The 14138-nt window shown below is 37.8% G+C and overlaps 1 protein-coding gene across 1 annotated transcript in view; it reads left to right on the top strand.

The window, feature by feature from the left end:
- Nucleotides 1-14138, top strand: part of galnt14 (UDP-N-acetyl-alpha-D-galactosamine:polypeptide N-acetylgalactosaminyltransferase 14 (GalNAc-T14)) — a 229672-nt gene that overhangs the window by 152822 nt on the left and 62712 nt on the right. The window contains exons 4-5 of the mRNA XM_084737770.1: nt 7833-7900; nt 13124-13189. Coding sequence (XP_084593896.1) covers nt 7833-7900; nt 13124-13189 — 134 coding nt within the window. The remainder of the gene's footprint in view (nt 1-7832; nt 7901-13123; nt 13190-14138) is intronic.

Here is a 14138-nt window from a genome sequence, read left to right as displayed (position 1 = left end):
AGAGAAGTCCCACTGTGGTCACCACTAAAAGTCAAAATGCCCTTTTAACCCTTTTAGATCACATCCTTGGTCATATTGTGCATCTATTTTTAACAATACATGCCAAAAAAACCCCAAAACTTTTTGTATTCTTATGTCAAAGTCCAGTGATGTTTTCTTCTGATTAAAAAAAATTTCTGCTTACATAGACTTGATTTGGTTTTGTCATTTTTTAAGTAAAGAAAGTTGCAATTCTCTGATCTCAGCTTCTCAAATTGGAATATTTTTTGGTTATTTTACTCGTCTCTGACAGTAGCCAGCTAGCAGCAGCGTGATACATTAAATTATAACACGCCAACTTTTCAAATCAGATTTCTCTCGACTTTATGTCCCGTCTGCCTGTTCCGGTTTCACCCTGCAAAGCAAGTAGTGCAACAAATCATATTTTCACACACGTTTCTTTCTCCTGTCCATCTCTCTCATACGCTGCAGATGCTTCTGGCAAACTTTGCCATGAAGTTACAATCATTCACTCAAAATCACATAAAAACAAGAGCTCCTGACCCTGATGTAGGTCCACAGTCTGAGCACTTGTCTTAATGTCTACAAATGAGAAAACTTGCTCCTCGAGGTCAGTCCACATGCACCTGTTTCATATTTAGCCAGCCTAATGCTATAGTTAGCGAGCTAATTGACTATTCATCCATCTGTCCATTCTCCAAACTGCTTATCCTGCTCAGGATTGTGTGGGGCTGGAGCCCGTCCCAGCATGCACTTGGCAGGGAGCGGGATGCGCGACGGACAGGTCGCAGGTCTTTGCCAATTGACGAGACACAAAATCGATCAAACATATTAGTCATTAATTGAACAGAGAGAGATTTTCCGTGCCTGTTTAATCCTGATGAGGTGGTGCAGTTGTCCATTTGATGATAGAGTCGCATTTCTCAGCTGCCACAAAAGAGCTGAGGAGCTGCAACACGGCCAGATTTGACAAATGTTAAGTGCCAAGAGGCTGGACGTTTCCATTCCCCTGTAAAGTTAGGAACTTAAACGTGTAAAACCATGCATCTTATTTATTTTTTTTCTCTACTTTATGAGTTTTGACAAAAGAAACATTATGCACAAAAGCAAAGGACCTTTGCAATCCTCGATCAGATGTATCTTCTTGCTGTAATAAACTTAATGATGCATTTACCATATTTTTTCCATCAGTTTGACTCATCTAAATTATCTCTGCTTAAACCCTGAGATGAAACATTTTAATATAATAGATATTTCTGAGCTTAACAACAGACGAAACCAATGAATGGACTAATTAGCCTACTTATAAAGAAACATTATACAGGGTTGTATAGCGAGATTTAGATGTGCTGTAGATTAGTTAAAGAGATAAAAAATAAGACAAACTAAGCAATTAAAATGATAATGAAATGATAACATGATAATCTAGATGATCAAACATTGTAAATACCCATGCACTTAGGTGTAGCTTGCTGTTTTAACAAACACAATGTTGCATTTATTATTTTCTAGACTTCTAAATGATCAAAGGGACGGATTCGTCCCACCGGTCGGCAGTGGAATGGGTGATGTCACGACCGCGGTACCCGCTGAGCGAAAACAAGCACTGTAAAAAGCAGCCACTTAGCATGTGAGTCGGTGGCAAACGCTTCATCACAGGTTAGTTAATGATGTTACCGAGTAAATTACAGGTGTGCCGATTGTGTCTGTAGAGTGAATCAGAAAAGAGTCTTAGTGATGGTGGAGCTTAAGTTTTTATTGTGAAAAAATATGGTCCTACTATAAAACAGTTGTTTTTAGAAAGGAGTTTGGTTCAACAGCACCAAAACAGAAAAATAAAGTGTCTTAACGAAGTGTCTGAAATGCATCACCTGAAGAATCGATAAGGTCATGTCAGGTTCGTCCACTCTGATGTAGAAAGACTGAAAGGACCCCAATTTCTTCAATTCTTTAATTGGTCACCTGACTGGCCAGAGGTTTCGGGCTCCTGATAGCCGAACAGCAATATGGTTTTCTTATTTAATGCATCTAAACAGGAGACACAGGAGAAGAGTACATGTATAGTTGCTCTTATCCATAGGCCTGAGAAAAACATGGCCGACAGGAGGGTGTTACATTACTGCTGTTGTTTTCCCTCTGGACTGTGAAGAACTGTGCATTTTGGTAGCAGCTTTCATTCCAAATTGCCCACACACTCGCTGAGCCTGGGCGTCTCCCGTGGGAATCGAACCCCTCACCCCGGCGGTCGTACAGCAGCGGCACGCATTTAGCATCAACCGATGCTGCCAGAGAGTGGGGGTTAAATTCCCCACCGGGGAGCCACACATGCATGCGGCTCTAAATATGCACACTCTCAAGGCACTTTGGATGAAAGCGCTCTCCAAATGGCAGCTGTAGGTAATGAAAATTTTTCAAAAAATTCCCCCTAAAATTGATATATAGAGTGTTGGAAATGAGCGGCGCAGATATAGAGCTGCTATTCTGTGGCAGCCGACTGCGGTATTGTCAGCGGTGATAATATTTTCTGTGAGCTGAAGATAGCTTCTCCCTCAGCACGCCTGAGGGGAGGTTAAGCCTCATAGCTAGTGGCCTGTGAACCAGAGAATGGGAACTCCTGTGTGTGTGTGAGTGTGTGTGTGTGAGAGAGAGAAAGGGAGAGAGGCAGGGAGGTGGTGAAAGGGAGGAGAGGAGGTGGAGAGAGAAAGAAAAAAAGAATGAAAGGAGATTGTGTCCATCCATCCATGTCTGTCTGCCTCACTGTAACGCAGATAGATACTGTATGGACAGATAGACAGACGGATAGATGGATGGATTAGAGCCCGACCGATATATTGGTCTTCTCTGACTGAGAACTGGCACATTATCTATCCATCTATAGAGAACTAGTTGGAAAATTACCGTCATATATTACGTCTACGTTACAACTGAACCCTGCTCCACTTTTAACTCGTTCCAGTGGCCGGTTCTCCGTGCCAGAACCAACTGCTTTTAGCATTAAAGCAGTAGCCTCATGGAAAGTCCTGCAATCTGACATAAAATTAAATAATCTCATCCCTCTGGGACACACAGTTAATAACTGTCAATCACTGGAGTGTAACTGTTTTAACTCATGTTGACTGTTGATTTGTATGCAGGGTTACTTTATGAAATTGTTCTAATACAGTCACTAATTACCAGTGATTGATTACTTGGTTACTTTTGGATTACTTCAACATAAAATATGGTGAAATTGTTTAGCCTAATATAGCTGCAACGGAACAGAACAATGATTTCATTAATTGCTCATTCATTTTCTCAGTTAATTCAGCTGTATGGATGTTTGGTCCATGAAATGTCAGAAAGTGATAAAAAAAATATATTGATCAAAGCTCAAGGTGATTTTCTCAAATGTCTTGTTTTTTCCTCAACTCAAGAATATTCAGTTTACTGTCAGAAAGAAGTAAGGAAACCAGAAAATATTCTCATTTAAAAAGATGAAATCAGAGAATTTGGACTTTTTTTTAAATTAAAAACGCTTTTGTCCATAGGGGCCTCAAAAATCAACAGAATATTAAAGTTCCTTCTAATAGCTTTAAATAAAATATAGTATACTTTTAAATGAAATTATTTGTTTAAGAAAACTGCCATTACGAGTCATTTCACTGCAAAACCGACATCACATATAAAGGTCTGTTTTTTTCAGAATTTTCACTGTATTTGTCACTATATGGAAATAAGTGAATTCTTCCCCTCTAACATCAGTATAGATAGATAGATAGATAGATAGATAGATAGATAGATAGATGGATAGATAGATAGATAGATAGATAGATAGATAGATAGATAGATAGATAGATAGATAGATGGATAGATAGATAGATAGATGGATGGATAGATAGATGGATAGATAGATAGATAGATAGATAGATAGATAGATAGATAGATAGATGGATGGATAGATAGATGGATAGATAGATAGATAGATAGATAGATAGATAGATAGATAGATAGATAGATAGATAGATAGATAGATGGATGCATTCAGTGGAGGATTTAATGTCATCTAATGAGATAAATACACACTTGACTTTCTACTTGATCACCTCATTTCCCCATCTCCATCCTCCATCTTGATTCCACCCTTCTTTCTTATTTGCTCGCCCCTCACTTTCTCCTCCTCCTCCTCCTCCCTCCCTTCCTCCCTCCCTCCATCTCATCCATCAATCCATTCATCCATCTCTCCTGATCGCTCTTCGACTCCACAGAGAGAGAGAGAGAGAGAGAGAGAGAGAGAGGGAGAGTTACACTCAGGGTTATTTGTCTCCCTTACCAGCCTTCCATCTCCCTCTCTCTCTCTCTCTCTCCCACTCCTCCTTTATTATCCCTCACTCTTTCATCCCGCTCCACCTCCCGCTCCCTCCCTCCCTGCATCCATCAGTCCTCCTGATGGGGTCCAGTGCCTCAGAGACTCATAGTTTCGCTCCACACCTCCTCCTCCTCCGCCTCCTTCTACATTATGAGCTTCACCTTCTTCCATCCCTCGCTCCTTTCTTCACTTTCACCTCTCCCAAATTTCATCCTTCGTTCTCCAGACACACTTCCTTCTCCTTTACTGCTCCATTATTTTCATTCCCTCTTTCCCATAGATTGCTCAATTGTTCTTTGAATGTTTTTTTCATTTATTCTCCTTGTTTTTTTCTTTTCTATTCTTTTCTTTTTGTTTATTTGACGAGGGCAGTGCCCACCTATTAAAAAAATGCACTTCACATGTCAGTTAGTCTGACTTTTATTTCAGGAGCATAATTTCTAGTGTGTAAAAGTAGTGAATAAAATACTTTTTGAAGTAAATTGTGACTGTTCCTGCTCATCAAGCCAGTGCCATAAGAAAATAATAAATAAAGTCAGATGAATTGAAGTCTGAGTTTGAGTTTTGACCCTTTGAGGTTGCTGTAGCTGGAGTTTTTAAGCCTTTTTTTATGTGAAGTCACCTGCTTGTCATTTGAATATTACTGCGATCACGATGCTAGTTTCTGTGAACATATCAATGGGAATTCCCATTATGTGTTAGCATCGAGCTAACAGAAACTTTAACTTTAAGTAAACTTTTAAGTAAAAAATCGAATTCAAGAATTGATTCATTTAAAGAAAAAGAATCATGATCAATTTGCGAACTGATTTATTTTTCCATCCCTACAGTTTTCATCTGTTGCCTCTGGCCAGATGTTTAAAATCCACTAAAAATGACATACCTTATGAAATTCATATTCACAACATCATAAATATGCATTTCCTTTTCTTTTCTTTTTTTATTTGATGAAAGCAGCGCTCATTTATCAATGAAAAACTGAAAAAGGAACTCTTAATAAGCGAGATCTTACCCAAAAGGCAAATTTTCTGTCTTGCCTCTGGCCAGAATAAAATGACATATTCAATTAAATGGGTATACGCAGCATGATAAGTATGCATTTTCTTTTTGTTTATTTAACAGGTACTGCGCTCATTTATCAACAGAAAAGCAGAGGAGGGAAAAACTTGAAATGAGCAAAGAATTAACCCATGAGGCTGATTTTCATCCGGTGCCTCTGGCCAGATTTTTTGAACACCAATTAAAACACAATTAAATTCATAAAGGTGACAAAATTAATTTGAACAACATAATAAATACACACAAAACAGTACTGACAGTATAAAGTTTCCCTCCGTCTTCTTTCCCTTTGTTCCCACTTTCATTCACTTTCATTCCATCCTTGTTCCATTCAGCTTTTGTTTTCTTTCCTTTGTCTTTTTTTGTTTTCCTGTCACAAATCTTTCCTCACCTTCATGCCTTCCATCTTTTGCCCGTCCGCAAGACTCTTTCTCATTTCTCGTTTAATCCTTATTTTCTACCTTGATTCCCTTCCCCCTTTCCTCCTGTCTTTCCTTCTTTCCTTCTTTCTGTCTTTCTTTCTTTTTTGCTGTTTTTCCTCTTTTATTTCTTCCAACTGTCCCTGGTATCCCTCTTCTTGTTTTTTCTTCTTCCATATTCTTTCCCCACTTTTTTGTACTTTTTTAAAGAAACAGAGATAAAAAAAAAAAAAAACACATACTGGAAACAACCTGTGCATTTATACAGATGTTACACTGATGAAATACATGTCGGTTCAAACAGTAAAAGATTGTAATTCATTTTTTTTCACAGTATTGCAAGGATTTATCAACTGCTAGATTTAGCAAGAAACAAAGTCATTCTTTCCATGACTTGAACATCATCAGTCACAATATCTATCCAGTCTTTGTTGTTGTTGTAAACGTTTTTGTGCGACAGTTTTCTTGCCGGCTGATAATATCTTTAATAGATGTTTGTCTTGCACCAATAGATGAGGTGCAATATTTTGCTCAAATAGATTGTAAAGAAAAAACAGCCAAATCCATCACCAGAAATGTTCTGTACCGCTCGCATTACTCTTCCCATCTTTTACTCTGCCTTTCTGTTTTTTTCTTTCCATCCTTCTTACCTTCTCCACCCACTCGATATTTTCCTTGCATCCCTGTTTCATTTTTCTCTCCTTATTCCCTCCTTCCTTCTCATTCATTCTTTCTGCTTTACCCCACTTTCCTTCTCCTTACTGTCATTTTTAATTTTTGCCTTTTGTGCTTTTTTTTTTTAACCTTTCCTCTTCTTTCATATTCTTTTCCTTCTTCACTCCTCCATCCTCCAGTTCAAGGTCACTTTGACCTCACATCGGTTTAGTTCTTGTGAACGTGATATCTCAAGAACGCTGGGAGGGAATTTTATTACACACGGCACAAATGTCCACTTGGAGTCACTGATTACATCATTAGATTTTAGTGGTCAAAGGTCAAAGTTCAAGGACACCGTGACCTCACCTCTGTCCCATTCTCCTGAACACGATTTCTCAGGAATGCCTGAACGGAATTTCTTCAAATGTCCAGTTGGTCAAAGGTCACTGTGACTTCACAAAATGTTGTCCTTAACTCAAGAATTCAGATGCAAAATATGACCAAATTTCACTCAAATGTCTAATATGATAAAAATAATCAAGTCATTTTATATCCAAAAGGTCAAAGGTCAACTTCACTCAGGCATCACAATGTTCAGCTCTCTGTAATAATAGTCTCTAAGTGAAGACAGCATGTTTCACACTGGAAATTATTCACTGGAATCACAGATGTCAAATAGTGATAAAATATACATTTAATACCCTTCATTAAACTCCTCCTTAAATTAAAGTCTTCACCACATGTATTATACAGACATGGATGTAAAGTAGACCTGTCTGATTGGCCAAAAGGTAATTTCCCTCTCGTCATCTGTCTCTCTGTATTCCAGCACTCTGTCCTCCTCTTTCTCTTCCTCTATCTCTCTTCATCACTTCTCTTCCTCCTTTACCTCCACCCATCCTTCCTCCCTCCTCCTCAGCCATATCCAGAGGGGATGATGAACACAGAGGTTATTGAGGAGCAGAAAAATAATGAAATAAAGTCGAGCAGAAACCGACCCAGAACAAAACACATTTTCTTATTTTCTTCCAGTAAAAGTTATGAATTTTTTATGTTTCAATCTCCCTCTTTAATGAAATAGTTTTTTAGAGGCGACACGTCATACATTTTCATAACAGGAATTTGGGTTGACATTTTCAATATGTTGTTTCATATGGCGTGCGGTGCGTACGTAATGGATTCATGAGCAGCTCTGTGTGTGTGTGTGTGTGTGTGTGTGTGCGTGTGCGTTTGTGTGTGTGTGTGTGCAGCTTGGCATTTACTTGTCAGCTCTCTGTATATTTCACGCACATTTTTTTCTCAACGTGTGTTTGTGCATATTTGAGACTAATGTTTTTCTTTCATCTCTCCAGCGTTTTGAACAGGACTCCAGTTCATCTCATCCATGAGATCATTCTGGTGGATGACTTCAGTGATGACGGTGAGCTGCAGCTGGACACACACACACACACACACACACACACACACACACACACACACACACACACACACACACACACACACATACAAACACACACATTCCAGGTCTCTTCCAGGTCAGAGATAACAGAGATGAGACCTACATAACAGGTCAGAGGGAGGAATGCGTCCACAGCAGCTGGGTCCACAGCTTCAGGATTACAATAGAGATGAAAAGAGACCTCCATTCTGGGTCAGAGAGGAGATGCATGAACAGTGTCTCGCCTGCAGCTGTGTCCACTCCGTCTCCAGGGAGACACAAAGTCCAGGTGAAATAGAACAAACAGATTAGAGAAAACTGTTAACTTAAAATACCTAAAAGCTTTTTAGCTTAAAACATTTCACTTACCACTTAAAGTTACACTGAAACTTGCAGAACTCTAGCAGCCTCAGACGCAGACAGGGTTAAAGTAAACTTCATGTCAGTAAACTCTTGTAAAGTTCCAGGAACAAATCAAGTCTTATTATCAGGCATTAGGCTCCACTTATCCTCAAGCGGCTTTTCACTGCACTTCTTTATACGCTGTCATTGAGTTTTCTCTTGCATGTTACTGCTTCTCTTATCGCTCCTGCTCTCCCCGGCCATAAACACTGAAAGTGCACACATATTGTTTTTGATCGTATCAAGGTCAGCTCAGCAGATATGGAGGAAAACCTTATTTTCCAGCAAGAGTGGAAGGAAAAAAATCTGAACAATTTGTGTGACTGCTTCTCTTGTAAAAGTGTTCAGAGGCTTTTTTACGGTCCACGTACAGCAACTTCCCTCTGACTGTCGCTGTACATCAGTGATAGAAAGTAACTCGGTGCATTTGCTGAAAGTTCATTTCAGTACCGCCATTTTATTCCACTTAGCATTTGTTCTCCACCACATTTCATGGGAGAAATATTTTACTTTTTACTCAGTATATTTAAAAGACAACTACAGTTATTTACTTTATTGATTAAGATTTTATACACAAAACTTCCTAAAGTTGTTCTAATTAACTGGCTACAACATTAAAATGCTGACTAAACAGTAAAATGTCAGTAATAATTATCAAATAACTGATATAACATAAAACATATTAAACATATTATAAATTTTGCGAGGGATATTGCTTTAACTTGCCATCGGACACCCTTTACTGACAGGAAACCGTCCTTATATAAGCTGGTAAATTGTTTTCCTCAAAGCCACCAAACTCCTTTTACAAAACACAGTAATTTTACTTTGCAGAACTCGGGAATTGCAGGTCAACCACTGTCTCGAACAGCTGGTTTATTTGGGTTAGTGTGTGGCTTTTCGTGAGTCCAAATTAAATGTTTAAAACTGCAACACAGCTAACTAACTGATAAAGGCAGCTGTAGGCTGTGTCCTGCAAAGTAAAATGACTGATTTTGCCAGTGGAGTCTGGTTGAACAAAAGGGAGCAATATTTGGCACATGTAAAAGTGGTTTCCGGTATGAAAAGGCTGTCTGACAGCAAGATAAAGCAGTGAAAATATTCCAAATATAGCGTGCATTAGCGTTAAACTGGGGCCTTTTTTATAGTGTAAACTGTTTTATCTGTTGATCCTGTTCACAGCAGTACATTGCTAAAGCTAAGTGTCGGTCAGGGGTGTAATGATAAATTTAGAGGTAGTTAAATTGTGGGAAAAAATAAAGTTTCTTTGCTGCATAGAGGGGAAATAAACCAAATATTCCTGTATGGAAAAAAAAACCAACTTCAAAGAATGCACTTTGAATCTGGTGGCTCATGACCACCTGACTCCTCTCAGTCTTTCCAACATCCTATTATCAAAGACACCTGCTGCGTCAACCTGACGCCCAGTCAGGACAGATGGTGCTGCACGAACATGTAGAGAAGTGAAAATCCTCGTGATGAAGGCTAAATGGTGCCAGATTTAGACTATGAAGAAATGATGAGAAAGCAGCAGAGAGAGATTGAATCAGCAGCGTAGACTGATATACTCAAGTAAAGAACCAAACATAGAACATGTGCAAAGGAGCATCGACAGGATAATGTGTTAATGACACTGTATGCACACTTGAAACATGTCACTACAACTGGATGTGAAGGCTGATGTGAAAAAAACCACAGAACTTCATTTCCTTTCCTCCCACACAGCAGTGTGTCATTTAAGAACGTTTATATCTCGCCTTTGGCTATAATCCTGATTTCTTGCAGTGATTTATTTTGGGATATTTAGCCTAGCATGAATCCTTTTTTCCCCACTAACATCAGCAGGATTATTGTGTCTCTACCAGAAAGACTGTCGATCACTATTATCAATATTATTACTATGAGGGACATGTAGTTTTCTATTGAAGTGGCTCCCTATGACATGTTCAAAGTATGTTAATTTGAACCGTGTATTTAATACAGTTTATTTTCTGTTCTATTTTACAACATTTATTAAATTGAACAGGGGTCTCAGTTTTCAATATTAAATAGAAAATCAGTTGAACTGAGCTTTCAGTTATAAGAATTGAATCAAAAGGCAGAATCAGTGATGATGAAGGATGATAAAGCGTAGCTTAGCAGCTGTTACATCTTTTTAAAGAATAATTTGAAAATGTAAATGACAGTTGTCTTAATAAATCAAGACTTGATAGTCTGTAAAATGGTGTAGCCTTTAATGTAAAATTGCAAAAATGTTTAATTTGAATCAAATCCTTAAAATTGAAAGTTATATTAAATCATGGATTTGAAGAATCATTACACCCATAATAAATTTTTTTTTTTTTTTTTCAAGATGCACTCATCTGGGTATTTCCACTATTTAGGCTTGTATTTTTTTTTTCAGTGGCTCAAGGTAGCTGAGAGTTTCAGTTGAGGAAACTCATAATTTCAAGACGACTGCCTACATTTTTTTACTTTTGCATCAAACTCTTAAGTTTTAATATAAACAAAAACTTGTTTTCCATAAGTGCGAAGAACAGCGTCGAAGGCTTTCTCGTGGAAAACACGTTCTTGCTCTTCTCCTGACAAGTTTCAGCAAGAGTTTGATCTGACTGGTCGAAGTTGGCCCGTGCTAGACGTGACAGATTCATCCAATCACCTGCCAAGTGTTTTTTTTTTAGAGTGCCTGCCCTTTTCCAAACAGTTTCTAAGAACAACTTCAACTAAATAAAGAACAACTAAATAAAACTTTCCTTCCAGTGTCCCAGCAATCACCAACTCTGGTTTAGTTGAAATAAACCCCTAATTCACAGAGTGTGATGTGAAATATTATGCCTGACGTCTGTCTACCTCCACTCCTGATATTTTACACACATATATTAGTTTTGCACATTTTGTTTCTTTCATATGTCTTAAATATTGTCTCTCTCTTGTGGGCATCACATGAGCAGGGCCACACCACCAAACTAAAATGCATATTGTCCCAAAAACTGGTTAAAACCTTCATGTAGAAAGTCCTGACTGAGCTTGAAGTTTTGGGGAGAAGATTGTAGTTCTGACTCGCACAGCAAAAAATAACTTCTTTAAAGAACTCGCCCTCACAATGGGTCAAAACCCTTCTGTCTGGGTCAAAGTATTTTCTTGCCTTTTTTGACAAAGACTTCACAGAGTCCCACTTGAAAGGAGAAGTTCAGTGGAGAGGGGAGGCAGCCAGGCGTCTCCTCTGGTTCAAAGGTTTCCAGTCATTCAGGGCCACGAAACTTTGACTCAGGGCGACTGAAGGCTTTTTTTTCTTCCCCAAATTTTTTTTATTTTCTATTTGCTCTGATACAATAGTAGAGGGAGCAGCAGCAGCAGTATCATAAAGAACTTGTCTGATCACTGTTTCTCCCTGTGGAGATAAATTTGAGAATAAAATTAGGTAAAACACTGAATAAAAGTAACGATTAAGTATTAATTAGTAGCCCTGTGTTGAGAAATATAATGGAGCTCAGGAATACACAATAAACTGATCACATCATCGTATAATAATGATGAATAAGGACGACATGATGAAATAACAGTGTCAAGTACTGAAAAAACTCTTTTCATTTGGTATTGGATTATGATCTTTAATATTACCAATGATCAATTAAGGAAATCGCTTACAATTTGCAACCTTAAATGTGACATAAGTCTGTCTTGACCTGTGGTTTTATAAGGGACACAAACCACTGTTGGGAGAAGTTGTCCTTCAGCGTTTCTTCTGAAACCCTTCTTGGTTAGGTTGTTTTTAAAGTCATGTCTTCTGTTAAGATGGCATCACTTCTGTCAGAAATGTCTTTCTTGCAGAAAGCCCTGAAGGCTAACTTCTCTCATGTGCACATGTTCCTGGGTGAAAGCCTTGTACTTGTTTGTTTGCCTCACATTAAACATAAATATGGATGCTTGTGTAGATGACAGATGACCCATACAGCCATTTGTCTGGTGAGGATGGGCTGGATTAATTGTTTAAGCAAGATTTTAAAATAATATCTTTTGATTGATCAGTTGGATTAAATACCCAGCTTGACTTCTCGTCCACTCTGGGAAATCATCATTGTTATTTTGTTTTTACTATTCTCTGCCATTTTTTAGACTAAACAATTAACTGAATAATTGAGAAAACAATTATGAAAATAATCAATAATAAAAAAAATAAGTGTTACCTGCAGCTCTTCCCTTGGATATTAACTGTAATCAGGTCTATTTATCTCTTGCTACTGATCATTTTCAAGAATGATCCAGTTTTCTCATTATTACCTCATTATTTATGAATTAGTTATAATAATTATACTTTTCACAAATCATGGACTTGAATTTAATATCGATGTTGTAAGAACAGGCAATATTTTAAAAACCCTTTGTTGTTCCAAAACATGTATTTGTATTAATTTCACTTCTGTAAATGACTCATTTCTCAGCAGCTCTCTTTTTCTCCCCTTTTTTCTTTTTCTGTTCTTCCTTTCATTTTGAGCAGAGCAGAGCATTTTTTTGAACGTGTATTAAAGCAGACAGTTATAGTTAAAATAATATATTAATACAACTGAAAAATTCAGTGGGGAGCGCACAGTCGACTGAACAGCGACTAAACAAATGTCTAAGTTGTCAAACTGAAAGCTTTGAATTGTCGTCCTGCTGCTGCAGAGCTTTTCAACGGGCTGCTAATTTCCCTTCAGAGTCAAGAAATTATCAAGATTTATTACACGGCACATAATATTCTGTTCAGTTCTATTATTTATTATTCTGCTCATTTGAATTTCTTGTGGGTTTTTTTTTTCACAGAAAGTGACTGTCAGCTTCTCACCAAACTGCCCAAAGTCAAATGTATTCGCAACAACAAGAGAGAAGGTATGGCCACATTTGTGTGTGTGTGTGTGTGTGTGTGTGTGTGTGTGTGTGTGTGTGTGTACTAGCATTAGCATTTTTAAGATTATGTTTTAAAATGTGTAAAAATACTCTGCTGTGATTAATAGTTTGCATAACATGGTTTTCCAATATTAAAAAAAAGAAAAGAAAAACTTGCTAAAACAGATTTGTTGCTAGATTTTGTTTTGTTTTTGTTTTTATTGGTTTATTTAACATTGCACATTAATAAACATTTCAGTAAATGAGTTAGCCAAGAGGCTATTTTTCACATGTAGACCCTGGACAGATGTTAAAAGTCGCCCTAGAAAACAGAATATAAAATTAAAATTACAAACATGTTCATCATTTATAAGCACGCAGAACAAAAAGAGGAGAGAATATTAATGTTAATAGAAACGTCATTCAGGACGTCCTTATACTACACTGTCAAGCATTAAAAGATGCAACACAGAGACTCATAAAACAACGCATGCAAAAACAAATAAATGAGGGATATTAATATTAATAGAAACATGGACTAAAGATAACATGAAGCCGCACTGTTAGACACTAAAACATGCAAAGCAGAAGCACATATATACAAACATGCAAAGTGTATAAATACATGCATCAGTCAACAATACTTACTCTATATTTCTCCCCTGGTCATCCACACACCCTGCAGTGTAGCTCCACACCCCCATCAGGCTGCTCACCACCCAGTTTAGGAACGACTGGTTTAATTATGGTGCACGCTGCATGGTTTTGCCACTCAGTGTAGTAACCTGGCTTCCTCCCAGGTTGTTTCAGTATAAACCATCGTTTATGCTCAAGGTGGAATCAGTAGGATTTGTCAGAGCTGTGTGTAAACGCACCAGAAAGATCGATGAACGTGATGTTTGAAAGGGCTTTTTTTAATATAAGTTTATACACTGTTTTTTTGTTTGTTCTT

The sequence above is a fragment of the Lutjanus erythropterus genome, chromosome 15 (genome assembly GCF_056507025.1).
Source record: "Lutjanus erythropterus isolate fLutEry1 chromosome 15, fLutEry1.hap2, whole genome shotgun sequence".
NCBI classification, from domain to species: domain Eukaryota; kingdom Metazoa; phylum Chordata; class Actinopteri; order Lutjaniformes; family Lutjanidae; genus Lutjanus; species Lutjanus erythropterus.
This window is presented reverse-complemented; position numbering and strand designations above follow the sequence as displayed.